General features: G+C 46.4%; 1 protein-coding gene across 4 annotated transcripts in view; it reads left to right on the plus strand.

The window, feature by feature from the left end:
* The first annotated feature begins 5,814 nt into the window (after positions 1 to 5,814).
* The window catches only part of LOC123508296 (zinc finger protein 48-like), a 28,718-nt gene continuing 6,789 nt past the window's right edge, over positions 5,815 to 27,743 (plus strand). Inside the window, exons 1-6 of one of the 4 annotated variants that reach the window (XM_045261882.1) lie at positions 5,815 to 6,112; positions 10,566 to 10,656; positions 10,941 to 11,726; positions 11,841 to 12,017; positions 23,465 to 24,037; positions 26,042 to 27,059. In XM_045261882.1, the coding sequence (XP_045117817.1) occupies positions 6,111 to 6,112; positions 10,566 to 10,656; positions 10,941 to 11,726; positions 11,841 to 12,017; positions 23,465 to 24,037; positions 26,042 to 26,416 (2,004 nt within the window). In that variant the 5' untranslated portion in view covers positions 5,815 to 6,110 and the 3' untranslated portion in view covers positions 26,417 to 27,059. Of the gene's footprint in view, positions 6,113 to 6,172; positions 6,194 to 6,223; positions 6,386 to 10,565; positions 10,657 to 10,940; positions 11,727 to 11,840; positions 12,018 to 23,464; positions 24,038 to 26,041; positions 27,060 to 27,743 lie in introns of those variants that run through there. The other 3 variants (XM_045261883.1, XM_045261881.1, XM_045261884.1) reach the window with 3 other exon arrangements.

The following is a 27,743-nucleotide window of genomic DNA, read 5'->3' on the forward strand; positions in this document are numbered from 1 at the left end:
ATTCATTATATTCATTTATGCATCTTATTACTATTATCATTACTAATCTTTCCCGAAGTATTCATTCATGCACCACACGTTTACTCACATGTGTAAATCATTGCTGAGCCGAGGCATGAGTAAAAATAGAAGCTAATGAGATAAGAGCAGAGTAATCATGAAGTAACCATATCTGAGGGGGCGGGGCAGGGGCGGGGCGTGGCGGGGGACAAGGGGGAAGGTGGGGCGAGGCAAAGAGACAGGGTGTGGCTCTTTCATGTTACTTCATTATCTTTTTATGTGTATTTTTTTCCTTATTTATCTTGGCTACGTTGTGCAGGTGAAAAAAAATATTGTTCTAATTCAAATCTTATGTGAGGTGGAAGATGAGGACGAGAAGCAAGATTAAGAAAAAGGAAAAAAAGAAAAAGAAAATCAGGATAAAGAGAAAAACACGAATCTGAGTCACAGGAACGGGAAGGAAAAAGAAAGAAAATATGATAAGAATGGAAGAAAATGAGAAATCGGAGCCAGAGAAAGAGAGAATGGGAAAAAAAGAAAGAGTGAAGCAGAAGGAACTAAAACGAGGAATGGATGAATAAGCAATAATGAGAAAAGGAATAGAAGAAGGAAGAATAGGAGAGGAAAATTAAAGGGAATTATATGAAATTGTGAAAGAAGGAACAGGGAATGAAAATGGAGGAAACTAAAAGCAAGGAAGAAAATGAGAAAATGAGATTAAAAGAACAGGAAAAAATAAGAAGGAAAAACAGGAGCTGAAGGAAAGAAAAGATAATCAAGAGAAAAGAAGGAACAAGAAGAGAGTGAGGAAAGGGAAAGAACCGATATAAAAAATGAAGAGTAGGGAGAGGAAATGAAAGGAAGCGAAAACGAAGGAAGAAAACGAGGAAATGAGATATAAAAAGAGGAGGAAGGGGAAGATAAAATAGAAAAGGAGGAAGTAGAAGAAAATAAAATAAGAAAAAGAGGAGCAGGAGGAGGGAGTTGTAGAAGGAAATTTGATGCAAGGAAAAAGAAGAAGAAGAAGAGGAGGAGGAGGAGGAGGAGAAGGAGGAGGGTGGGATGAAGAAGGAAAATAGATGAAAGAGACAAAAAATAAAGTAGAAGTAGTAGAAGAGATCTGAAGAAGAAGAACTGAAAGAAAAAGAAGAGGAGGAGGAGAAAAGAAGAAACTTGAATGAAAGAAGGAGGAGGAGGAGGAGGAGAAGAGGATTAGAAAAAAGAAAGATGAAACAGACACAGAATTAAAGAAAACTGAAGAGGAGGAAGTGAGATGAAAAAATGAAACGAAAGAGGAAGAAGAGAGAGGAAACGAGGGAAGCAAGGAAAATAATAAAAAGAAATATCTAAAAAAGTAAATAGTAAAAAGGAAGAGAAGGAATCCAGATGAAAAATAAGGTGCGAAGATGAAAGAGAAAAGAGGAGGAAGAGGAGGAGGAGGAAGAGGAGGAAGAGGAGGAGGAGGAGGAGGAGGAGGAAGGAGAAAGATGGCCAGGTATGCTGTCTTTGCCTTGTCACGAGTAAAACAAAAGCCGGGGTAATATTTCATGAGCCACCGCTGCCGCCTTTCACAAAAATAATGGCGCCATTTTTTTTCTTCTTTTCCATTTTTTGTCTTTTTCTGTTTTAGCTATCCTTTTTGTTTTTCTCCTTCGTTTTTATCCCTTTTTTGTTTGTTTGTTTATTCTATTCATCATCTTCCTTTGCCCTTTTCTTATTCATCTGTTGCTTATCATTCTTCTATAATTTTTCTAGTTTTTTTTTCTTATTTATCCTTTTAGTTATCTTTGTCTCTTATCTCGAATTTACTTATCTTACTCTTTTACACGTTTTCATTCATCCTATAATCCTTACTTAGTTTTATTACATTTATTCTTTATTCTTCTTTTCTCACTACTTTTTCCACCCCTTTTTTTTTTTTCCTTTGCTTATCATTTATTGACACTTTTTTTTAGATATATCCTTTCACTTTCCCGCCTCATTCTAGTTTCCTGAGTGGCGATGTGAATTATCTTGAACCTTCACTACTTTGACATAAAACGTGTACATGAAAGTCTTCAAAATATAAGCCTGCAGGAAACATCTCAACTTCTCTTACTTACTCTGCTGTGGGAAGAATAGAAATGGAAATCTAAAGTTTACATCGATTTGACTTACATTTGCGATGAAGTAGAGCTAACACAGAAAAAAAAAAAAAAACGGCGATACAATTTGCTCAAGAGAATAAGGCATAGGAAATCAACAATAAAAAGGAGGAAAAAAAAAAAAATAAAGAAGGAAAGGAAGGACACACACACACACACACACACACACACACACACACACACACACACACACACACACACACACACACACACACACACAATAATAAAAAACACACAATATTTCCATGCTAGTGAAAATCTGAATCTACCTATCCAGCTTTACCAACTCATTACTCCTCCTCCTGTTCTTCTTCTCCTCCTCCTCCTCTTCTTCTCCTCCTCCTCTTCCTGCATACCTTGAATACCTGACAAGTGAGTAAGTAGAGGAGGAGGAGGAGGAGGAGGAGGAGGAGGAGGAGGAGGAGGAAGGAGGAAGAGGAGGAAGAGGATATGGAGGAGAAAGACACCCAGATGTACAGTACGATATGATACACTTATCATGTATACATCTTCATGTATACATAATGAATCTCTCTTTATACATATGCTTATACATACACATTATTTGGGAGATGGGGGCTATAGAAGAATACATAGCTGGAGGCGGCACAGAATGAATACAAGCATAAATTGATAAACAAGAAAATATAAATACATAAATACATAGATCATTGAATAGATAAATTAATGAACAAACAGCTATATATCAGAAGAAAACGGAGAAGCAGAGGAGCTCCACATTCCAAGAGGCAATAAATATCTATCTCTCGGGACACATGTAGCAAATTATATGGCAATGCGTTCATAATACTTACTGATGAAAGTCAAAACTTCAATGTACGATAATTACTGTACGACGTCGTAAAGCTCTCTACTGGCATGATAAACTCGCTGGTTCGTGACAACGCCTTAATTTGAGGGCACGTCTCCGTCAAACTGAGCCTTCATCGTTGTGGGGCGACATGATGTATTGAGAGAGAGAGAGAGAGAGAGAGAGAGAGAGAGAGAGAGAGAGAGAGAGAGAGAGAGAGAGAGATACTACAGTAGAATCGCGTGATCGTTCCCAAGAAGCGATCCATACCACAAACGGACCCAGGAGAGAGAGAGAGAGAGAGAGAGAGAGATACTCGGCGATCCATTCTCTCTCTCTCTCTCTCTCTCTATTATTATATAATATCGAGTATTTATCAACTTAATCCTAAAACTACTATGAAATTTGTATTAAAAAGTAAAACTGACTCACGCAAGAAATTAATGACTTTGCTCAATAATAAAGAAGTGAGCAAATAAGATAAACAATATACAAATTATTATAGTGAATCAAATATGTATAATTGAATTTTTTTTTCCTTTTACAATAAAAATTTTCTTCTGTATACGACTTCGTATATTTGTGAAGCGTGACTGTATAGTTGTACTGTTGTCATAGATCAGTATAGTTCAGAAACACCTGTTGAGTACGCTCGTATCCCCTCGAGACTTTGTGTACCACGAATGCTGCACGTACCCGAAGGTGATGTAACAGAGAGAGAGAGAGAGAGAGAGAGAGAGAGAGAGAGAGAGAAACGTTAACCATTCATCAAACACACACACACACACGCCTTTGTCTTTTTTATTTATTTTTTATATTTTTTTATTACTATAAGCTCTCTTATGGACATTTCAGATTGGGATCTTACTTTTTTTTTGACAGGTATGCTGAACCTGTCAATTTATCATTTATAATTAGCATTTTCTCCTTCGAGGATGTTGTGGGGACTTAGTGGCACAAACCAGAGGACCGGGGTTCGATTCCCCGGCCGGGTGGAGATATTTGGGTGTGTCTCCTTCCACGTGTAGCCCCTGTTCACCTAGCAGTGAGTAGGTACGGAATGTAAATCGAGTAGTTGTGACCTTGTTGTCCCGGTGTGTGGTGTGTGCCTGGTCTCAGGCCTATCCGAAGATCGGAAATAATGAGCTCTGAGCTCACTCCGTAGGGTAACGTCTGGCTGTCTCGTCAGACTGCAGCAGATCAAACAGTGAAACACACACACACATGGCTGCTTGCATGCTATACAAAGACATTAAATAACTCACAGTGGAATTCATAAACATCAGCGAGGTGCTTCCGTCATCTAAATACGGTGACTTATCAGCATCACAGCGTCCTCTTTCGGTAAGCTTTCCAACTAGAGATGAATTGGCGACTGCAGGGAAGCACTTGTATGTTTTTTGTCGTATTGATGCTTTATGACGCGAATGGGGAGAGTCCATTAACACCCATCTGTTCAGTACAAGACGCCATTAGCAGGTCATCGGCAAGTAGGCGAGAGTACCTGTCATTACACTGTAAGAGTGGAGAGAGAAGTACGAGTATGTTGACGAATCCTCGATGAAGTTCTGGCTTGATAGCATTGTTTGGTCGCAGGTAACTCCTTGGAGACGCGTGCCACAGTGATATATCCGTTATGATAAGCTGTGTTGAAAGCGAAGCCAATTACCAGTAATATGATTCATGTCCTTCCCAAACCCTGTCCACACTGTCGTGCAATGTTTGACGAGCATTACCGCATGCCATGTGTCCTGTTTCTCTAGCTAATCTACCACACAGTAGAATAGCTAAGCTGCAGATTGTGCCTGACAGAACATTTTGGTCTGCTGCTGGGTCAGGCGTTAGGCTTAGTAAAGGGAGTAGTTTATGTCATTCAGTGCCCAACTGTACTTTTAGGCTGTCCATTCATTTGCCAGCCAACATGCTTTTAGTGTTTTACTCGAGAATGGAAGTAGAAAGGTAATCCAGTCAATCTAGCAGACAATATCAACTGAAGATTTCCATTCCTTTGACCGCTGTTGGTATATAGGAGGGAAAAACATTTCGGAACCAAACCAGCAAGGAAGGATGTTTGGTGGGTTTGTCGAGGTCTCCACACTTATGTTCATATCTGCCGTGCACTCTGCTTTCAGTCATATGTACTGGAGTGTGAGACCTCAGATTTGGGAACAATGTGTGTCAGGCACTGCCCGATAGCGTGGACGCCGAGGCTTAAGAGATAGAGTATCTCATCCTAATCTTCACCTTTGATAGTGTTCGCTAGTGAACACAAAGAGAAGGTCCAGGGGACGACAGGAAGTGAAGTGTGGGATGGTATTGCAATGGAAGTGTGGGGAGTGGAAGCGGCAGAAGATGCAAAGAACAGAAGCAATTGAAAATGGCCACCAAGAAGATGGTAAAGAAGATTGAGAACAAAAGACGGAAGGTTGATGGTGGATGCGAATAAAGACATTGTAGTAGTGTTTGAGGGAGTGAAATCTATGCAGGTTATTTTGAGAAACAATTGAAATATGGCCCTAAAAGATCCTTCCCGTCCCCAGAAAGAGAGGGGTTAATAAATGAAAAGAAACGAATAAAAACGTTCCCTTATGAGCACAAACCCGGGCATTGTTTCCCCTGTGGAGGTTGCATTTCCGGTGACAGCTTTCTAAATATAGCATGCGTCCCCGACTGCGTAACTCATCCCGGCCATGAACAAGCGTGGTGGGGAATGCATCTTTAATTCACCAGTGACTTGAGTGGTAATCAAAGAAGTTTAGAAAGAGAAAGTAACGGTTATGTATTGATTTTCGTGATATTTGTAGAGCCCGCTAGAGGACGTAGGAGGGGCTGGCCAATGGGATCCTCGGTCGCCTGACGAAGCTCTGTAATGGGAAACATTTTCTCTCGCATACCGTGCATCCCCTTCACGCTAGTTACATCCCCATATAACGTAACGGGGATTATCAAGGAGGCGGTTGGGATGAATTTCAGTGTATAATGACCCCGGAGTGTGCAGCTAAATGTGGAATTAAAGGCTGGTGGGTCTAGGAGGCACCTCAGGCGGGCGGCCAATCAGCACAGAGGGAGCTCAGCGCCTCTAGTCGGGAGAGGAGCGCAGTGGACGGCAACTGCAACCACTATTTTACAATGTTCTCGATTAATTCGTGATATACATGTAAGTAAGCCGAGTTATTGACGTTTGTTGGTGCCTGGTCAATCCTGGGTGCCCGTGGAAGGCGCGAGGCGGGCAGTGAAGGTAAGATGAGAGGTGGAGGCTGGTGTGGAGCAGGTCGGGGTGGAAGTGGACGCGCAGCTTGAGAGGGACGAGTCGCCATCTTGAGCCTGCTTAGCATTTTCTCCTTCGAGGATGTTGTGGGGACTTAGTGGCACATGACAGCCGTGGGCTCGGGGTGACTATGGTGGCTCCTCAACGCTGGGGTGGCATAAGGTACTGTAGACGGTGGAATAAGTGGAGTTTTGAGTTAGAGTGGAGGGCGTTGAAGGGGCGTCCTCGGCCTGGGTGGAGGGACGCCGTGTTCCGGGTCGGTTCCGGCGCCTGGCTTTGTGTGCCCCTGTGGCGTCTTTCCGTCCTGTCTGTCTTTCCTGGTGTGTTGCAGTGGTGGTTCTGGTGGAGATGTGAGCCTTGTGGTGTTTGGTGGTGCGTGTGCAGTGTTGTGGTGCATTGTGTGGTGGTTGATGCAGGAATGCTTTGTCTAACGGTACAGGGGGCGTCTGTGATCATCTTGTCTTCTTTTGCGTCACTGAATGCTGGTGTTCCCATCATGCCCTATACCTCGCCTTTGTCTTTTTTATTTATTTATTTATTTTTTTATTACTATAAGCTCTCTTATAGACATTTCAGATTGGGATCTTACTTTTTTTTTTTGACAGGTATGCCGAACCTGTCAATTTATCATTTATTATTGTTTATAATTACTGTGTGTAAGATTGTCTATTACTTTTTGTACCATGTACAAAATATAGTGACATATTAAATACCTTTTATTCTCAAGTTAATTTGCATTAAGAAATCATGAAATAAGATTATCAGTGATGTGTTTATCTCCAACTAATTTGTATTTACCTTTACTTTCTCAAAGGAAGTCCAGAAATGACAGTATTTACATAGTATTTACAAGATAATTATTTGTTTATAAAAGTATGATTCTCATCTCAACAAGTACGATCTTCAGAGTAATTAACACTTGCCTGCACCTCCTTGGTTATTAATTCACTATTTCATGAAGTAATTACTAGGGATAGTGCTCCAAAATTTTAGTACAGTATGTTTACCATGTGTAGTTTCGGTTATTGCATTCGGTGATTGGGGACAGGTGTGGGGAACATGGCCCCTAGTGATGACTGGAAACTGTCTGATTATATTTCAGAAGACAAAAATGGCGTCATGCAATGACATCAGGAACAAAGACAAGATACAGCTTGATAAGAGCATTTGCTTAATCCCTTAGTAAAGTTCAGTCAGCCATCAAATCCTTTGCTTTGTTTCAACTGTCAAAACAAGTTGCTACTTGAGAAGACATTGACAGGGTAGCCCTGCAACTGGGCTGATGGTCTCACCTGCTGCTTGGCTTAAACACCCCTGTCAGCAAGCACTCAGGGGGGAGAGCATTGCTCTCCACCCTGAGTGTTGATTTGTTTGTTCCTGGGAGGCAAAGTCACTGGAACAGAGTAAATGGAGCTGACTTAAGTGAAATTTGAGCTGTAAGGATTATGATGCTCGAGTCATGTCAGCATTGAGATTTGCTGTCATGTTGAGCCTTCAGAAAGTTTTGAATAGTCTTGCCTCTGGTGGTGATGGACTCAGAGCTTTGTGAGCAAGCTTGAGAGGAGACAAGTGAGTGGGTGTTTGTGTGGTAAAGTAGGCCAAGGATGTGGCATGGTGATTTGCTTCTGCCATGTGGAGGTGTTTATTTAGCAATTGTACAGTGTTTGTCTGTGTCCCAGGTCCTGTGACGCACTTGCAACTCTACGACAACAGACTCCAGTTTGTCAAGAATGATGATACAGTCGTGTGATAGTTTAGCTTCTGTGAGTTCTTTTTGAGAGACCTTAATCACTTTTAATGGCAGATTGCACCACACTGTTACTAAAGTCACCAGGAATGTGGGTATTCAAAGTCTTTGGGTTGTATTTTTGTGAGATGACTTTGTCTGACTGTACACATTCCATTCAGTAATTTTTTTTATTATTTTTTTCACTCATGACAGCAGTGCCTTACAGATATGTGCACTTTGATTTTAAAATTATGGTAACAAAGAACATTGTGGTAGCAAATAAGCAAAACACAAAGAACTAACTGCATATTTGGCTTAATTTGCTGCAAACATATTGTTAACTATCTCTCATAATACCAATTAGGCTCCTGAGGCTACAATACCAGTTAGGCTCCTGAGGCTGTTCTGTATAGTGAATGTTCATGTTTACTAAAGGCACTAAAGACTTGGGTTATCATAAACTGGGTTAAGTCTCAATAAACCAGCCTTTTAATATTATGAATTTCACATATGGAAGGGAAAAAAATTATTGAAAATTTGTGTGCAATGGCAGATTTCTTGATGTATGAATCACTATCTAGAGAGAATTGATAGTACATGGAATGATTATGTGTATACACACTGAATTAGGTGGGAGGTGATAAGATGGTGTGGTGGGAGGTTTGAATAGATAACCTGGTTTTCGTCTTTGAATAGATTAGGAAAAAAAAAAAAAAAATACATAGTTGTCTGTGGGATCATGTTGAAACAGTAACATGATATGAGTGCAGACTGTCTATGTAGTGTGACATTTGAAGTTTTGTAATGTGACTTCATTGTGATGGCCAAAAAAACTGTGGTCATTTTCATCACATTAGTAAAGTCATCCTGCTTTGTGATAAAGGTTCAAATTTCAGACTGGGTTGAGACAATTTTGCCTTTGTCTCTTTGGTATGAACGTGCTAAAAATACCCCAAACTAACTTGAAATAATGTGTAGCTGTAACCACTGGGAGGTGTATGTTTGTGGAATGAAGTGGCTGAAGATGATCAACAATGGTGGTAATATAAGTTGATTAAGATAAAGCTTAGTTGTGTTGAAATAAGATAACTGAGGATCTTGGCAGTGTATAGCAGATGTTAAATTCAGATGAGTAATTCAAAGGTGTGACTAGTGTATAAGTAAAATTTAGCCAGTTTTCTTCCAGGTGTGTTTAAGTATCGGAGTTGCTGTAATATAACACCTGTGCTCCTTGGGGTGCCTGTTAATGAATAAGAGTGTTAGATAAGTGAGCAGGGCATATTTTTAACATATCAATTTAATGTTCAGATAGTATGGTTAAACTTGTTCAAATTTGAGCTTGAAAAAAACCTTTCGTCACTTTGTAAGAGAGTGATAAATGATGGAAATTGTGAAAATTTTGGAGAATCTTGGGTGGGTTAATTCACTGAGATGGCCAAGCGTGTGTGTGTGTGTGTGTCTGGGAGAGAGTTCTTGGGTCTAGTGGTGACAGTATGTGAACCAGAGATCAGTGTCTGTAGGTATGAATATGTACGTAGTTCAAATATATATTTGAAGGAATTAAACACTGAATAGCTTAGTAAATCCTTTGACAGTTGATATGATTAGAATGGTTTGGAATAAATTTTATCTTGACGTAAATGAGTAAACAAAAATTGATGGAATGCTGAGGTTGAAGTGATTTCAGATTTTGCCTTATGCTTGTAACTTCACGAAAAAGCAATGCAGTAATGAGATCAAGTAAATTGGCTGCCAGCTTCTGTGATGTAACAAATAGTTGTGCTGGACTTTGAAATGACTGGCATCTTGGTGCAGGATGTCTGATGCCATTAGTAGTAATAGTTTGTAATGACTGGTGTTTTGGTGCATGGTGTCTGATGCTGTTTGTAATGAGTCCTGTCAGGTGATTGTGTGTTATTGGGTCATGCAGATGATGATGAATGTTTTTGATATCTTTCCATTTTCTTTTGTATTGACTGGTTTCCCTGGTGTTGTTTTTCTTTAATTTTTAAATTATTGAAAAGTTTAGTCTTGGCCCTTGGTAGTTTTTATAGAGGGAGGTTGTGCTTCCATGGCCCTGACTGGGTGCACATTATTGTAGCTTTATTTATCTTAATTTGTTTACTTTTTGTATTGTGCCACTCATCACAAAGTAGTCAGTGTTTGTTAAGGGAAGTTGATAAGTGAGGGCCTTTGTTTATGGATGCATCACCTGGTGCTTGCTCCAGGTATTTGAGTGCAGGAGCCACAGCAGTGGTGATCCTACTTCAGTGCAGCCGTCAGGGAGTAGTGCTGGGGCGAAGTAAGTGGATGAAGGTTGTGGACTGCTGTGTGTAATCGTAATAGCTTAGTCGTACAGGCAGCATAGATGAAAATGCACATGAAGGAATTTATTTTTCTATTGAAGTAAAGTAACTGATATAAGAATGCAAGAGTGAATGATAAAGAGTAAGTTGAATGTTGATAGTGTTATTTGAATGTCCCTAAAAGCTTGTTGTGCTGTGTAAGTTATGGTAGGTGCCAAGAGATTCAGAGCATGGGAATTATGTATATGCAAGTGCAGGTACATCATAGATGTTATTGGAAATTAACTTTTGCTTATATTCCCATCAGGTGTGGCAAAATGGCTGAGGAGCTTCTCTCCCTGAAGTGGAACAACCACCAGGCACACTTTGTGGACATCCTCACATTCCTGCGGGAACAGGTAATCTATCACTAGCAGCTGACCACCTGTGTTCATTGCAGTCTTTTGTGCTTCACTGGAACTTGAATGTTGGCTGTACTTGTTGTGTTGGACTGAAAATTAACAGAAAGATAAAAGTTCTGAGATTCAACACTGGTAAACTTGAATAATTGCAAGCATTAAAGTGGACTTTAATCTGCAAAGGGAAATTCACCGTAAACATTGTGTGGAGAGGCATCTATAATTCCGAGTTAGCTTTTTGCTTTGTTTACATGTATACTTATGCATGCCTGTTTTGTTTCCAGGAAATCTTTGTGGATGCCACATTGGCCTGTGGTGGGAAGCTATATGCAGCTCACAAGTTTGTGCTAAGTACCTGTAGTGACTATTTTAAGCAGATGTTTACCAAAAACCCGAGTAAACATCCAATAGTGTTCATGAAAGATGTGACGTCACGTGATCTCGAAGCTCTACTGGACTTTATGTATAATGGCGAAGTGAATGTTCCTCAATCTAGTCTAGGATCTCTTATAAAAACTGCAGAAGGACTACAAATAAAAGGTTTAGCTGTGCCTGATGATCCACCTGCTCCTAAAAGAGACAGGGACAGAGAGAGAGAAAAGAGAGAGAACAGAAGTCAGTTGGACCACCACAGCCCCCCTGCCAAGAGACCGCGACCTAGAGAGCGATCGCCCCCTCAGTCCTCCCCCTCACAGTCCCAAGCCACCCAACCATCCTCGCACCCTCCGGCCGCCACGCAGCTATCCAGATCTCGCTCCCCACAACCCCCCGCCACTTCTGGGTCCTCCCAGGTGGGCATGCCCCCTGTTGAGGCGACTCTGGATGAGGACAGCAGAACCAGCATACAGAGTGGTCTCAGCGGCCTCAGTGAACAGAACGCCAGCACAACACCTAGTCTAAGTGCCAAGCCGGGTGGGGGCAACTGTCAGCAGCAGCAGCAGCAAGCCAATGCTGGTGATGGTGCGACTTCCCAAGTTGACGCCCTCGCCCACGGCCACAGTGGGGAGGAGCCTTCACCTGGTCCCTCTGGCCTGCACAAACAACAACAGTCAAAAGAAGAGCCAGAATTTGTAAGTGTATTGAGTTTACTTTGATGTTTGTTTTGTGTTCTTATGTGTTTTATTTGCACAGATGCTGACACAAACCCTCACGCCAACTAACAGTAAACGTGTGATTTCTTGCAGGAAATAAAGCAGGAAGATGTGGTGGACCTAGGTGAAGATGATGAAGGGGACTGGGGTGTGGAGGGGGATGGGGGAGGGGGGGAATCCTCCTTGGGGACGGAAAACCCCCCCAATTTTCCTGAAGTAATGTTACCTCACAGCGACGGCACCATGCCAGCCACCGGTGACCCTGCAATGGTGAGTGTTCCATTTGCTGTATTTCCAACCTTCATATGCCAACAGGAAGTAAACACACGCACAAACATGCACATATACAGTTAATCATTTGCTCTATTTCGAGTACTGCTTCTGACTGGATGTGATGTGTATGTGAGAGAGAGAGAGAGAGAGAGAGAGAGAGAGAGAGAGAGAGAGAGAGATGGGAATGCTGTGATGTGAAGAGGTTGTATTGAGTGTTAGTGAATGATAGGTCAGTTTTGGAATGAGTCTTGTCGAGTGGAAGATGTGATGGGACTAGGATAACGAAGATAGTGATTCAGTAGCTACATATGTTTTCCTCATTTCTCTTTTAATTTGAAGATAGCAAGGAAATGAAAAGTGGGGACGTTAATTTTGTTGAACTACGTCTGCAAGTTGCTTATTCATTCTTTGGGAGCAAGAGTCAGGTTGGTGTGAGGGGTGAGCCAGAGTTACTAGGTGTGGGCAGCGGAGGGAGTGTTGTGACTCGAGGCAACTGTTCATTGGCACCTCTGTAGTGGTTTGTTGTGTTTCATGTGGCCTTGTGTGTGTGTGTGTGTGTGTGTGTGTGTGTGTGTGTGTGTGTGTGTGTGTGTGTGTGTGTGTGTGTCAGCAGCCTTGGGTATTATGTGGCCAAGCTGGGATTTCTTTTTAAATGTTACTGGTTTCCATAAAGTGCGTAAGATTTCTGTGGCATTCCCAATACACATACAAAACTCATTAAAATAAAGAACATTAGCTGCTGGCTATTCTAAATATTATTAGGCTTGAATTACAAGAAACACGTGCAGGTTAGGCTAGACCAAGGCTGACAGGGTCTCTTTAATTTGCCATGTAGTGTGCAGCTGAGGAATCCTTGAAGTTAATGGTGTTGGTCGAAGCACCGCCGGCAAGGATGAGGAATATTGGAATGCTAATGGAGGAGGTGGTAAAGTGCCTGTGTACTTGTGTGTGAAGTGGACAGAATTAGGAAGAGAGATGGTGTGGCAATGAGACTAGAATTCAACTTAGGTTTCAAAATGTGACTTATGGTGTTTGTAGTAGCTTGGTTGAATATGGGAGGTAACAATCAAAGAAACACAGTATGTATACTATTTGGGTGAGACAGACTAGAATTCAGCTTAGGTTTTAGAATGTGACTGATGGTGTTAGTAGTAGCTCGGGTGAATAAGGGAGGTAACTAGGTATCAAAGAAACACGTTACTTGGTTGAGCTTTTAGACTGATTCCCTGAGGGGGGTTTTTACGTGCTATTATCTTCAACAAAAAGAGAAACTTAGATGACCTCAGGCTTGACTAAGAATGACAGTGTTGTTGTGTGGTGCTGCCTGGTGTGTAGGTTGTGCTGTGTGGGGATATAAGCAGACTACTGTTGCAAATCGTTCATATGACTGGCAGCGTGTGGGTATGGAAGTGGAGTTGAAGTAGAATTCTGTGTGGGGGTGGTATAAGCAGTTTGAGGATGAATACAGTACTTCATTTATCTGATTAATGAAATAGATACAATTTAAGAAATGCTTCATAATGTAGTTGAAGTGGTTAAAAGTTAAATGAAAAGTATTAGTGGGAAAAAAAGTGGATGAAGTGAGTATGCATTCTGTGGACTGACCTTGAGGTGGAAGATAGTAAAAGGTGATTATAAAATGCTTGATAATACTTACTCAAATCAACCTGTGACTCAATAACTTGCCTCCCACACCCCCACCCCTCTCCTGAACTCCTCATAACAATGTATTCTGTAAAGTGTGATATAACATGTCCTTGAGAATAACCGCATTACATCAGGGTTTCGAGAAGGCTGAGCGTGAGACAAACAGGGATAGCAAGGAATGGAGCTGAGTGTTAAGTCCTTGGAGCACTGAGCCTCAAGGAATGTTAAATACTAGATCTTTAAATGCTCCACTTGCATGCTATGGTAACAAAGGTGCTTATAGGTGAAATAGATACTAGGTTCTGGAATAACTTTATGTAATAGGGGAAAGATGGCCTAGAGCAAAAAACGAGAAAAAGGCACACTTATTTGCCAGTCCCCTTGCAGGTCTGAGGGAGTTAGACAAAAAGAAGGGATAAATGTCTTGAAACCCTCTTAAGTGAAGTCAAGTCATTGGAAGTTGGAAATACAGAAGCAGGCAGGGAGTTCTAGAGTTTAATTAGGCGTGTGTTTTGTGGTTAGGTCAGATTAGTTTTAGGTTGAGGGCTCTTGGGGTATTCGTGAAGGTTTAGGCAATGATAACAAGGTGCCAACAGGTGAAATAGGTAACTAGCTTGTGGAATAACTTAGAAATTTGTATTTTTTTTTATGGCTAGTCAGATAAGTTTTTGGTTGAGGGCTTTGGGGTATTAGTTGAGGGTTTAGATGTGTTTATGAGTAAGTTGGAAGGGTTTGTATGGTTGTGTGACAGTGAGTGAGTGAGTGAGTGAGTGAGAGAGCATACCACGTTGAAGATAGATATTATGCTCCAATATCACAGTGACTAAACCTTTCTTGACCAGTCTTTCTCCACACATGTGCACCTCCACAACACCTGGATGAGAGAGAGAGAGAGAGAGAGAGAGAGAGAGAGAGAGAGAGAGAGAGAGAGAGAGACAGACAGACAGACAGACAGACAGACAGACAGACAGACAGACAGACAGACAGACAGACAGACAGACAGACAGACAGACAGACAGACAGACAGACAGACAGACAGACACACCTTTATTGCATTCACTTGCCGTAAAACACACACACACACACACACACACACACACACACACACACACACACACACACACACACACACACACACACACACACACACACACACACACACACACACACACACACACACACACACACACACACTCTTTAATGACACAATTTGGTGACGTAACTACAGTGGCTGTAACTGCATATATTACCACAAAGACTTACATTGGTACACTGTGAACACTTCATTTCAACATTACATAGCATAACATGAACTTCAGACCATGACACGACACGACACGATTCTCTTACTTAATGTTGCGTTAATGCTGCACTGAGAAAATATTGGGTGTAACATGAGTATCGTAGAAAGTGTTGAATATATGTGAGTGAAGATTACAAGGAAGGAGAGATGGAAGAGGTTAGTGAAGAAATAGAGAATGAGAATTTTGGGGGGAAGATTACGTGGGAATATTCAAAGTATTTAACCCCTTCAGTAGCTACCATGACGCGTCTTCATATTTATTCCCTGTTACTATTAGGCGATTTTTTTTTTTATGGCTTCAGAAACTCTATGGGGATTCGAGTAGTGAAGACTGGACTATTAACTTTCTGACCTTCATAAACCCATCCAAATGTAAATAGAATCGTCCAATCATACCCAAAATCAAGGTAAAACGTGCGTCTCAGTATTGAAGGGCCTAAGTTATTTGCCGCGTGGAAATATGATTCTGTAGTTTACTAAGGCTTAATTTGAATCACGAGGACTTACAGGTAACACGAGCCCACCTGTGATCTATTTAGCTTCAGTAAGTCCTCAAACAACGCTATGAGTTATGATCCTGTACAGAGGGAAACAGTATGAGCAGTTTCAAGACATATAACCCGTATGGCTAGCTGTTAAACCTGCGCTGGGACTGGCAATATGTGGGCCTTGTTTTTTAACGCTTTCTGTTGCCCTTAAGTAGCTTTTCCCTCTTACACACACAAAAAAAAAAGTCACTACTGCCAATACATATACCAGATACTCAGGCAGGTTTAGTCCGTGAGTGGCTAATAGTAACAGACCGTCTCACTCAGGACAGTAAGAGTGCTAAGGGAATGAATTGTCGGCGGAGTAACAACCGTAATACAACTTTGCTATGCTGCTTAATCTCCATGACTCGTAATCTAGTCCTTGTGCCTTAGTGAAGTACGGTTTTGTGACGAGTTTTTGTGTTAGAAGACTGACTCGTGAGTTAATAGGGTGTGTAGTGGCTGTTTCCTCGGTGCTTCCGGGATACACATCACTCTTCCTCTTCCCCTTTATTAGATGCTTCCAGTGTTTCTCAGCTTCAACGAGCGGTGCTTTATTTAGGTAATGCCAAAGCAGCGTTTATGGAAGCTTTTGCAGAAGATATATAAAGGATAATCAAACAGCAACATAACTTTTGGTCCTTTCGAGGCTGATTGGTAACTATGTACTTCTTGCTAGCTACATGGAAGAGAGAGAGAGAGAGTGAGAGAGAGAGAGAGTGCAGCTCATGTTACACCCATATAGTTCATGGCTACGTAACCAATCTATGAAGTTATCACCACTACATTCTAATTACACCACGACACCTACCACTCCTCGACACTACTACAAACCGACACGTGGTTATTAATGCACCAAGTAATATCAGAGTCAGCGCCACACGTGATTGTTGCTGCTGTACCTCGGTGTTGCTTTCACGCCACCAGTAACACCTCTAGGGCTGAACCAGACGGCAACACTTACACGTGACTGGAGAAACATCAGCATGAGTGTGTATGTTTGGTAGGGAAATGTATACACACACACACACACACACACACACACACACACACACACACACACACACACACTCACACACACACGCACACAGTCATTCAGTCTTTTTTTTTATCGTTATTCTTTACTCTATTGTCTCTCCTCTCCTCTTCTCTTCTCTTCTCTTCTCTCTCTCTCCTCTCTCCTCTCCTCTCCTCTCCTCTCCTCTCCTCTCCTCTCCTCTCCTCTCTCTCTCCTCTCTCTCCTCTCCTCTCCTCTCCTCTCCTCTCCGTAGGCAGCAAACCGGTTGACACACACACACACACACACACACACACACACACACACACACACACACACACACACACACACACACACACACACACACACACACACACGCACACGTTTACCATCCTGTTGGCATGTCGTTGACTTCTCCTCTAACGTGATCCTGTGCCTCCCGTGTGTGTCTGCGGCGGTCAGTGCTGCTCCGCTCCCTCTCACCCTCTCTTCCTCCTCCTCAAGTAATGATCAGTGGAGAGGGGAAAAAAAATGGAAGGGTAAAAAGTAACAAAACGCAGACTCATTCAGTTTTAATGTTTTGCAGTGATGGTTGAGTTTCCCTTTTTACATTCAGGTTTTATGGAAAATTGCTTTAAGTTTATGGAAAAGAAAACAATTTCTTTATACCCATCTTGTGCACTAAAGGTCACGAGCCGGTGCAGTGTCAGAGAGAGAGAGGGAGAGGGAGAAAGAGAGAGAGAGAGAGAAAGAGAGAGAGAGAGTGAAATAGTCATTGTGAGAGATCTTTGATCCTTGTAGCGGCCTTGCAGCACGCGAGGCTGGTCATGGGAGGGGGTGTGGAGGGCACCAGCCGCCATGCACACGTCCCGAGGCACAGGGTGTGGGGTCACCTAGTGTGGGCGGCCTGTACAGTAGTCCCAGGTTGGCGTGATGGCCGCCTTAGGTGTTCCCTCAGTGTGCTTGACGCAGATGGAAGGAAGTTAGAGGAGGAGTCACTCTTGATTTCTGAGGCAAATTACTTCAGTCCGTGTTGGTCAAGGTGTTTGTTGTTGTGTTGGTCCACCAGGCGCGGCAGCCTGAGTGCTCATTGTTCACTTCACGGTGTGGCTCACGCCAGGAACTGGGACTGGAGTAAGTTGCTTATGTAACTGTTGATACTGTATTTGTGTACTTAATAGAGAGAATTTCACCACAAGAGATCAGTCTTAAACGATAAAAAGTGAGGCGACCATTGTTAGCATGGTAACAAGTGTTACGTCCCCCCGTCTGTCTGTCTGTCTGTCTGCCTGTCTGTGTGTTGTGAAGTGCCCGGCGGCCTCACGCCCCCGGCCACGCCATGCTGTTGAGGTGAAATTCCCTTCTTGCAAGTTCTTTGAATGTATACTTGTAGCTGGTGCAGGGAATAAGTCTTGGCTTTGTGAAGAACTTTTGGACTCACAGATCCTGTTGTATCACAAGGTACAAGGTACTGATCTTACTCTGACGCCTCGGCGCACCTGTCGTAACATACTGTAGCGACATAGGGTAGCTAGGTAGGCCTCGCTTCGCTCGCCTCGTCAGGGGGTCGGTCGCCTGTCTCGCCGCCGCTGAGTCGTTCACGGAGGGTCGGGAGGCCAGCGGGCCAGCAGCTCCCCTGCCCAGAGAGTGGCCTGACACAAGTCTCTCTCCCTTTTCCAGTTGTTGGGCCCATTTTCCTCTGTGGCGGCTTCTCCCCTCTCCCCTGCGGGCCGCATGGCTCTCTCGGCGGCCCGCCAGCCTGGACCCCACACTCTGTTCGGAGGCTTTGGGGGGAAGTTGGTGCCCCCCTCCTCCTCTCCTCCTTCCTCTCCCCTCATGGCCGCCGCCGCTGCCGTCACCGTCCCTCCGGACCCGCTGTACATAACCCCCCACCAGCAGGCGGGACGGGGCCGGTACCGTCAGGACAGGATAAGGGCTCAGATGAGTCTCCTGAAGGCGGAGACCGCCTCTTTAGAGTCCGTGCTGGAGTCCGGCACGCTGAGTGATCTGGAAGCCGCCAAGGTGGAGGTGAAAATAAGCTGCCGGAGGAGCGAGGCTGAACGCCTGCAGAAAGAGCTGGAGAGGCTCATCAGCGGCCAGCTGCGGCAACGGAAATTTCGGGAGCGAATGAGGAAGAAGATGGCGGCGGCGTCGTCGGCAACAGTGCCCGACTCAGCGTGATAATGAGAGAATGGCCGGCAGAGTGCCTGGCCGGCGGGGCGGCGCTCCCAATGGTGGTGGTGGTGGTGGTGGTGATGGTGCGGTGTTGGGGAGGAAAGCCTTGAGGGCTGATGGTCGGGTCGTGGTGACGCAGGTCTGTGTTGTTTAGAGGTGTCTGCGGTAGGGAACCGTTGCTTCTATAGTGCTTGTACCGTTGGTGGATCGCAGTGCTTGTGTAGCTGGAAGCTAGTCAGCCTAACCCTAGCTATAATAATGTGCCAATATATTTTTACTACTATATACTCATCCAGTATATACACAGTAAGGAAGCTTGGAAAGTTTTCGTTTATATTTTGTACTAATGAGTTAGTTGCCTCGTGCAGCTGCCCTTCCCCAGCAGTCACGGGTGGCGGCCCTCTGGCGGCCACCCACCCAACCTTTGTGTCAAATTCCAATAGTTCCTGAGGTAGCGTGAGGAGTGCCAATGTGCGGGGAGGGCCAGCATGTGGTGGTGCCTGGCAGCTTGAAAGTGACGGCAGTGTTCCTTCATTTGCAGAGGGCGGCCTTCGGGGCAGTAGTAGGCGACTATGTGCCTGTGGGCGGGCAAGGTGGCGGCAGCGGAGGTGGTGTGGCCGCCCCCCGCCCTCCAGGCCCCGTTGTCGACCACCCGCCGCCCTATATCCCGAGCCCTGAGTGGCGGCCGTACACTTGTCGCTTTTGCTATAAGAAGTTCAAACGTAAGGACCACTTGACTGACCACGAGCGGCTGCACACGGGCGAGCGGCCATACCACTGTCAGCACTGTGGTCGAGGCTTTGCCCAGAAGAGCAACTGCAAAAACCATGCCATACGCTGCCCGTCCGCCGCAAACCTCTTGTGAGGGTCTGCTGCTGCTGCTGCAACTACTACTGCTGCTGCTGCTGCCGCTGCTGCTCGCTTCACTTAACTGGAGAATACACACTGAACTAAGAGTTTTTTATTCTGTCTAAAGATACTAATATGTTGGATATGCTTGGAATAATCTAGACTATTTTGTGTTGAAAAATAAAGAAAAATAGTCTTTGTCTATTTCTTTTTCCTCATGTTGATCTGGCTGGAAGGCGCGGCACGCCCAGCGCGCTGCACCGTGCCAGTGGGATGGGGAGGAGCATGCTTGATGACCTGAGGAGCGGCAATGGGCCGCAGTTCTGTGGGGTCACGGAGAATGGTGGGACCGCTTGGTGTTCTGTTAGGATGGGTTGGGAGCGCCCGGGGGTGGAGGAGAGGATCAGCTAGTAGTGGGAGGGAGGAACCTTGTGCGTTTTGTCTTCTACTCTTCCCTAACTGTCTTTTCTTCTCTCAAGTAGCGGCGGGGAGTGGCTGCTAGCGGGCCGAGCTGGGGTGGAGAGTAACATGTGTATGCATTGACTTGTTGCCATTAGGGTGTGTAGCATAATGATCCTAGATGCTGGTCAGGTGTCCTTGCCTTGCCCTGTGGCTTTGAGGCGTGTTACCATATATAGGCAGCACGACTACTGCCACAGCAGCCCCCACCCCTCACCTTCCCCTCACTGGACATGACTGAGACGCAGCGGCGTGTCTCTTTGCAGTGGCGGATTACCGGTGTATCCAGTGTATCAGGGGCTTGCGGCCTGGTTGGGGCGGTGCCAGCAGGGGACTCCTGCAAACGCAAGCACCCGTGTGCATATTGCGGTAAGCTCTTCCTGCGCCGGAGCCACGCCAAACAGCACCAGCGGCGTCACACGGGGGACCAGCCCTACTCGTGTCAGATCTGCAACAAGAAATTTGTCCACAAGTCTCACTACACCTACCACGTGACCCGGAGCCTCGAGCACCACACCAGGCTGAAGAGCCTCAACCTGGGCCTGGGGGGCGACGCGAACCAGCTGCACCACCCCCAGCAGCACCAGTACCAGCAGGACCAGCATCAAGCACCACAGTAAACTAGAGGAGGTGTTGGTGGTGAAGGGAGAGGCACCACTGAGATAAAAAAACTATGCCGCTGCGGGGAGAGGGAGGAAGAGAGTAGAGGAAGGAGGCACTAGACGAGAGGAAGAAGGGGTGCTGGGGCAGTGGGGAGGGCGAGGCGGGGGAGAGAGGGAGAGAGGCGGCTGTGAGTGAGTGGGAGTGTGAAAACAAAGGTCAGGACAGCATCACACAACCCGGACCTTACATTATTGAGAGGCAGACGCGGAAGCACTGGCCTGAGGAGTCATGAGGGAACCTGGAAGTCTGCATGGGCAAGTGAGGGATTAAAGGGAATAGTGAGGATTGGTGGTAGTGGTGGTGGTGGTGGTGCAGTAGGACAAGGCGTGATCTTTGGACACCGGTGATAAGGTGGTGTTTAGATACGGTGAATGTAGTAGTAGTAGTAGCAGTAGTAGTAGTAGTATTTAGTGACAGGAGCGAAAGACTACATCTATTTATAATGATCAAAACTGCGTGACTTTTTTTTTTTTTTTTTTACTGCAACCTCACCATTACAGAGATCACGTGACGCATTGCTTATCACCCGTTGCAAAGTTCATACACTCGACAATAACGCTACCCAGACTAGAATATACCAAAAATGCAACGAAAGACCGAAGAGGTAAAAGAAAGTTGGATAAATCGATGTGGATTGAAGAAAAACAAAATGGATGGATGAATGAGGTGGAAGACTGTGAACAAAGTATGAGAGGAGTGGATGTTAGCATAGTGAAGTGGATGATAAGAATAGAAATTGATGGATGATAATCATGGGAAGGAGTGTTATGTGGATGAAATGGATTAAGGTGACATGGAAGTGGAGAGAGAGAGAGAAAAGAGAGAATCAGGTACTTAGTCATTGAAAAAGGGATTGAACTAGGAAAGACCATAATAAAGATGCATAAATATTTAAGTAAAATGAAAAGATGAATTAGTAAATGAGTGAATAGGGAAATGTAATGGCTGTAATTCCTAAAGTTTTATTGGCGGTAATAAATTAAATAGGCGAATTGTAAATATAAAGGTGAATACTAAAAACGATGCATTAAATTTTTATGGAGCGAATAAGAAAGAAAATGACCGATGTATAAAAAAAGAAAATAAATAAATAAACAAAATCAATAAATTAAAACACCGGATTAAGGATAGAGAGAGAGAGAGAGAGAGAGAGAGAGAGAGAGAGAGAGAGAGAGAGAGAGAGAGAGAGAGATGGTAAAGTTACGTACACGGGGAGCGATTCTGGGTTTATGACGTGACCTTAAACTTGACCCCTTGCGTCTGACCTTTGACCTTACACACACACACACACACACACACACACACACACACACACACACACACACACACACACACACACACACACACACACACACACACACACATTCATAAAAAAAAGTAACGAAAAATAAAATCCATGACATTAAATTCCATTCATATTTTGGACTTCAAAAAAATACACACGTCAATTAATAAAGAAGTAACTGGTTGAGAATTCTAGCTTTCTGTCTAAGGGCTGTTGAAGGAAAGGGAATTGATAGAAGAGTGAGAACCTTAGTATGTTATGTCCTTGGTGGGATATTTATATATTTTTTTTACCTTAATTGCTTACCAGTAGTAGCAGGAGGAGGAGGAGGAGGAGGAGGCGGAGGCGGAGGAAGAGGAGGAGGAGGAGAAGGAAGAAGCTGCTGATTGATAACTTTAATGATAAGAATAATACTAAGAATACTGATTATAAGTTCCTCTAGATTTAGTAATGATGGTGAAATGTTACCTGTGTGTGTGTGTGTGTGTGTGTGTGTGTGTGTGTGTGTGTGTGTGTGTGTGTGTGTGTGTGTGTGTGTGTGTGAGAGGATCCTGATACACCCTCTTTCACCCCCTTCACTGGAAATGCTGACCAAGGGGAAGGCTGGCTGACTCCCTTGCAGTGGTCCTCCCCCCGCGAGTGGAAGGGGGAGTGGGAGTGGGAGTGCCTGTGGTTGACGAGGAAGGTGTGGCGGGTGAGAGAGGGCGGGGGTGCGGGAGGGAGCGGCGGTTTGAAGGTATGTGAGGCTAGATCAAGGTGTGTGTGTGTGTGTGTGTGTGTGTGTGTGTGTGTGTGTGTGTGTGTGTGTGTGTGTGTTTTGAAACTTCTTGAATAAATATTTTGCTATCAAAGCGTCTGGTATTTCTCCCTGTACGTTTTAACGAAGAGCGGATAAGGGAGGGGCGTGTCTGGGTATGGGGGCAGCGTGAGGTTAGCCGCTCCTCTGCTCCTTCCCCCCGCCCCCTCTCTCGATGTCCGTGGCTTGGGAGGGGGCGTCGCTGGAGCGAGTTTGCGGGTCATTGTTCGGGGTGCGGGGTGGAGAGGCGTCTGGGAGGCTGGAACAGTTAGGCTGGGGTGGCGCGTCTGGCTGCGGCACGGCAAGGCACGGCATGGGGGCGGGAGGGTGGCGCGGCTTTCTGCTGCTTACTTGGCTGTGATGAATGGCAGTACAGAAAGATTATCTTATTTTTGAGAATCTGAGTTATTCTGTGGGTGTGTACATTATATATATATATATATATATATATATATATATATATATATATATATATATATATATATATATATTTATTTATTTATTTATTTATTTATTTATTTATTTATTTATTTATTTATTTATTTATTTTTATTTATTTATTTATTTTTTGTGAGTCCACGTTTTGGTTTTTGTTGGTGAGAGTGAGGCACGTGTGGGAGGACGGGTGGTGGGCAGGCGGGCGGTGAGGACGGAGCGTGAGGGTGGTGAGTGGCTGTGTTGGTTTGGTGGGCAGTGTGTGCAGCACTGAGGCGCAGCAGCGTGCTTGTGTCTCTTTGCAGTGGCGGATAGTGTCAGGGGCGGCGGGGGAGCCGCGCCGCAGGTACCCGTGTGACTACTGCGGCAAGCTCTTCCGCCGCCAGTACGACGCCACCCAGCACGAGCGCCTGCACACTGGCAACCTCCCGTACTCCTGCAGCCTCTGCAACAAGAAGTTCATCAACAAGTCGCACTATAACTACCACGTGACCCGCAGCCTCGAGCACCGCAACAAGACGGGAGGCCGTACCCGGGGCCGCCCCTCCTCTAGCGACGCTCCCGCGGCTGCAACACCAGCTGATGCTGCCCCTGCCCCTGCCCCTGCCCCTGCCCCTGCCTCTGCCTCTGCCCCTGCCCCTGCCCCTGCCTCTGCCTCTGCCTCTGCCGCTGCTCCTGATGCTTCTCTCGCCCCTCACTGTTCTTCATCCTCCTCTTCCTCTACCACCACTTCTGTTCCTCCCCCTCCTCCAACTACGTCCTCCACCGATACTCCGATCCCCGCCCACACTGTCACCTCCGCCTCCACCTCGGGGTCTGACCCTGCAGCCACCCCGACACCCGGCCCCGCACAGGATTCAGCGTCGGATGAACCCAAGGCAAGGGAGGACCGCCCTCGTGTTCCTCCTAACTATGTGTGTGTCATTTGCAACAAGTTCTTCTCCTCCAGGTCCCACTATGTGTACCACATGATCCACAGCGTTGGCCACCACACTAACCTTAGGAAGTATAACATCTAAGCCGTGACAGGACAGGGCGGGGCGGGGAGGGTCGGGACGGCGTGATGAGGGGCGGGAGATGCACTGCGGCTGGCCGCTACCAGAGTAGGTTGTGACGCCAAGCTTTTTTGTTTTTGTTGCAGAGGGGTTGTGGAGTTGGTGGGAACGATGGGTGTGGTGATAATGAAGAGGTTGTCAAGGTTATGGTGGACAAGGCGTTTTGTCTGGTGCCACCATTCCCTTACCAAGAGGGCGCGCCGCCCCCCAGCGGCCCCGGCACCGCTCCTCTGCCGCCAGGCTTCGGGTGCCAGGTGTGTGGGCAGATCATCCAACGCAAAGACAATTACCGGAGACACCTGCGCCTTCACTCCGGCATGTTGCCCTTCCAGTGTCCCCTGTGTCCGCGCCGCTTCAACACGCGGTACCACCTGCAGTACCACCTCGAGCGCAGCACTGTGCACGCCAACGCCGCCACCGCCGCCAGCGCCGCTGCCACCGCTGCCGCTGTTCCCCCCACAGACCCTCAGCCTGCTGGTGACGACCTCTCGCCGGCCGACCCCTGAAGAGGGACTGGGCATAGGAGGGGATCACGGAGGCTGCTTGCAGGGTCGACATCCGGCCACCCGGATGGTCGGGTCGCGGATCATTGAAGTGTTGTTACTCCCAAGTGTCGTATTGATTGGCCTGGCGGGACTGGTGATATATCGAGCGGGAGTAACCTTGAGGCTGTCTTGGGGCGAGTGCGTGCCCGCGGGTGTGCCAGGAGGCTCTGGTGGGGGAAGCGAAATTTGCGGCAGGAAGTTCGTATCGGGCGCAGGACAGTGGAGTCTATTAGTCATTGCCGCACTTCCCTCCTCCCCCCTTCCCCCCCACAGGGGCACGGATGAGGCCACGCCGCTCACAAGTGCTGGCACCGAGAGAATACTTTTGAGCGCAACGTGACTGGACCGCGCCACAAAAAGCATGTTTTCTTGGCCCACACAGGGTGGTGACACGCCCCGCGGCCAGCAGCGAGACGCACGGTGCGGCTTCAGTATCGCAGCAATAACACGCTGCTGGCGTCCCTCTTGGAAAGTTGCTGGTAGCGGTTGTCTGGGGGCGCGAGTAGAAATTTATGTGAGGAGGCTGATGGGGGGTGGCGCGACCCTTGTTGCTTCTGAAGGTAGCCACTTTAGAGTTGCTGGCTAAGGCAGGTTCTCCTCTCATCTGTTGCAGGGCACTTGGCAAGCCTGCCACCTGGACTGGCTCAGGGACCCAGCGGGTGGTGACGGCGACCGCCCCTTTGTGTGCACCTACTGCCACAAGGCCTTCAAGAGGAAGGATCATCTCTTGATCCATGAGAAAGTGCACACTGGTGACAAGCCGTTTGTGTGCGAGATGTGTGGCCATCGCTTCGCGCAAAAGACCCACCTGCGTAACCACCTCACCAAACACTCTGAGGTGCGGGCCCACGCCTGCCTTGTGTGCGGCAAGCGTTTCAAAAGGAAGGACTCGCTTAAGATTCACGAAAAAATCCACCACGACGAGACCAATACTTGTGCCATCTGCGGGGCGGTTCTGGAGAGCCGGGAAAGCTGGCGGGCCCACCTCACCACGCACTATCCGGTGTAGCGCCGCCGCCCGGCCTCCTCGGGACCAATATTACAATGATTAATACAATGATGTCACAGCGAAGCTTTAACTTGAGTTTGCAGAGAGTCGGTGAGTTAGCGGGAGGTGGGTGGTGGTGGTGGTGGTGGTGGTGGTGGTGGTGGTGGTTGTAGTAGTGGTGGTGGTGATGGTGATGGTGGTGGTGGTGGTGGTGGTGGTGGTGGTGGTGGTATTATGGTAGAGCCGCCAGCTGGGGTAGACCTTGCTAAGCAGCTCTCCTCTGCTCTGTTCCAGGGGCTGATGGCTACCCTCAACTACCAAATGGCCTCGTTGGATGAGGAGATGCTCAGGCCGCACCAGTGTGGCTATTGTGGGCGCCGTTTTAAGCGCAAAGACCACCGCATCGAGCATGAACGGATCCACACTGGAGAGCGGCCCTATGCCTGCCGCCTGTGTGGCCGCGCCTTTGTACAAAAGCATCAACTCATGAGCCACGTGCGGCGCAAACACTCGGCAGACCCAAACTACCCCCGCCTCTACCCCACCGCGCCCCCGCCCCCCGCGCCCCCATCCCACCCCAGCATGAGTGGTGACCAACAGCAACCACCACAGCAGCAGCAGCAACAACAGCAGCAGCAGCAGCAGCAACAACAACACACGCACTACTAGCTGACCCGCTCTGTTACCAGGTCCCACTCCCCTTTTACACATCTTTTAAGGCTGCGAGGGCTGTGCTCCTGTGTGTTAGTGCGTGCGTGAGAGAAAGAGAGAGATGGAGTGCATGGGCGAGTGCATGGGAGGCGGTATGTGTCAGCAGGTGTGGGCCAGGGCGTGATAAGTCCCGCTGTCCTTCGCACCGACGTCTTCTGCGTGGCTCATCAGAGAACCAAATAAACACTTTCCGTGTAGTCCTACGCTTAGCTCTTGTTTATTGTGATGGTTTTTCACGCAGTCTTTCATTACTGTATCTCTATAAAGTTTGTACGTCATGCGCTGCTTCATTTAGCACACAACACACTTATTTTGTTGACTTCCAATATTACGTTTCAATACCTTACAATAAAAGGTAAATGTACGTACGTATTTTCTCGACAGACACACACTAGGCTTTTATTTAGCTATACTACGAACCCTGTGAAATCCCGGAGTCCGTTCAGCGACGCCGATCCTGTAAAATTTTATTAATTAATTCACTGTACACATTACTAATTCCGGGACGCACATCTTTGTGCCCCGGGGTACGTAAGTGTCCACCTGCTGCTCAAAAATACCTGTTCTGCAGTTTCTAATAATAAAATCTGTTGATATTTATGATCCTCTGTCAATCTCCTGAAGCAGAGAAGACGGCGTAGAAGGAGTGAGGGTGGAGAGGTGGAAGGAGGAGGAGGAGGAGGAGGAGGAGTAAGAGGGGGGAGGGAGGGAGGGGTGGGGGTGAGAAGTGCCCCTTCTTCAGTGAGTGTAACATTCCATCTAGGTGTTGTGCTGTGAGGTGCCGCCAGACTTGCTCTCTGCTAGTGTTGACCCGTGGAGACCCCAGATGGTGCACTTGGCTGGACTAAGGCAGACTGTTTCTCCTTGCAGGGGTCTAAGGGGTGGCCAGGGTTGTCCAAGCACCACCACCCTGGCGAGGCCCCGATCCTTGGGTTAGCGCGCGCCCCCCTGCAGTGCGCCCCCGCCCTCAACCCCCAGATCGCCTCCTTTGCAGCGGACGCTCAGTTACGACCGTTCTCGTGCCTGTTCTGTAAGAGCCGGTTCAAGACGAAGCAGCACCTCACCCAGCACCAGCGTCTCCATACCGGCGAAAAACCGTACGCATGCAGCCAGTGCCCCGCGCGCTTCACGCAGATGACGCCGCTCAAGAGGCACATGGTTAAGCAACATCAGGAGTTCATGCAAAACTCGCGCCATCACAACTTTCTGCCTCAGCCGCCCACCTCTGCTGCCTACGGCTTTGCCCCCCAGCACCACGCTGAACACACAGACTCGCCCCCCGCCT

Source organism: Portunus trituberculatus, chromosome 24 (genome assembly GCF_017591435.1).
Source record: "Portunus trituberculatus isolate SZX2019 chromosome 24, ASM1759143v1, whole genome shotgun sequence".
Taxonomy (NCBI): Eukaryota; Metazoa; Arthropoda; class Malacostraca; order Decapoda; family Portunidae; genus Portunus; species Portunus trituberculatus.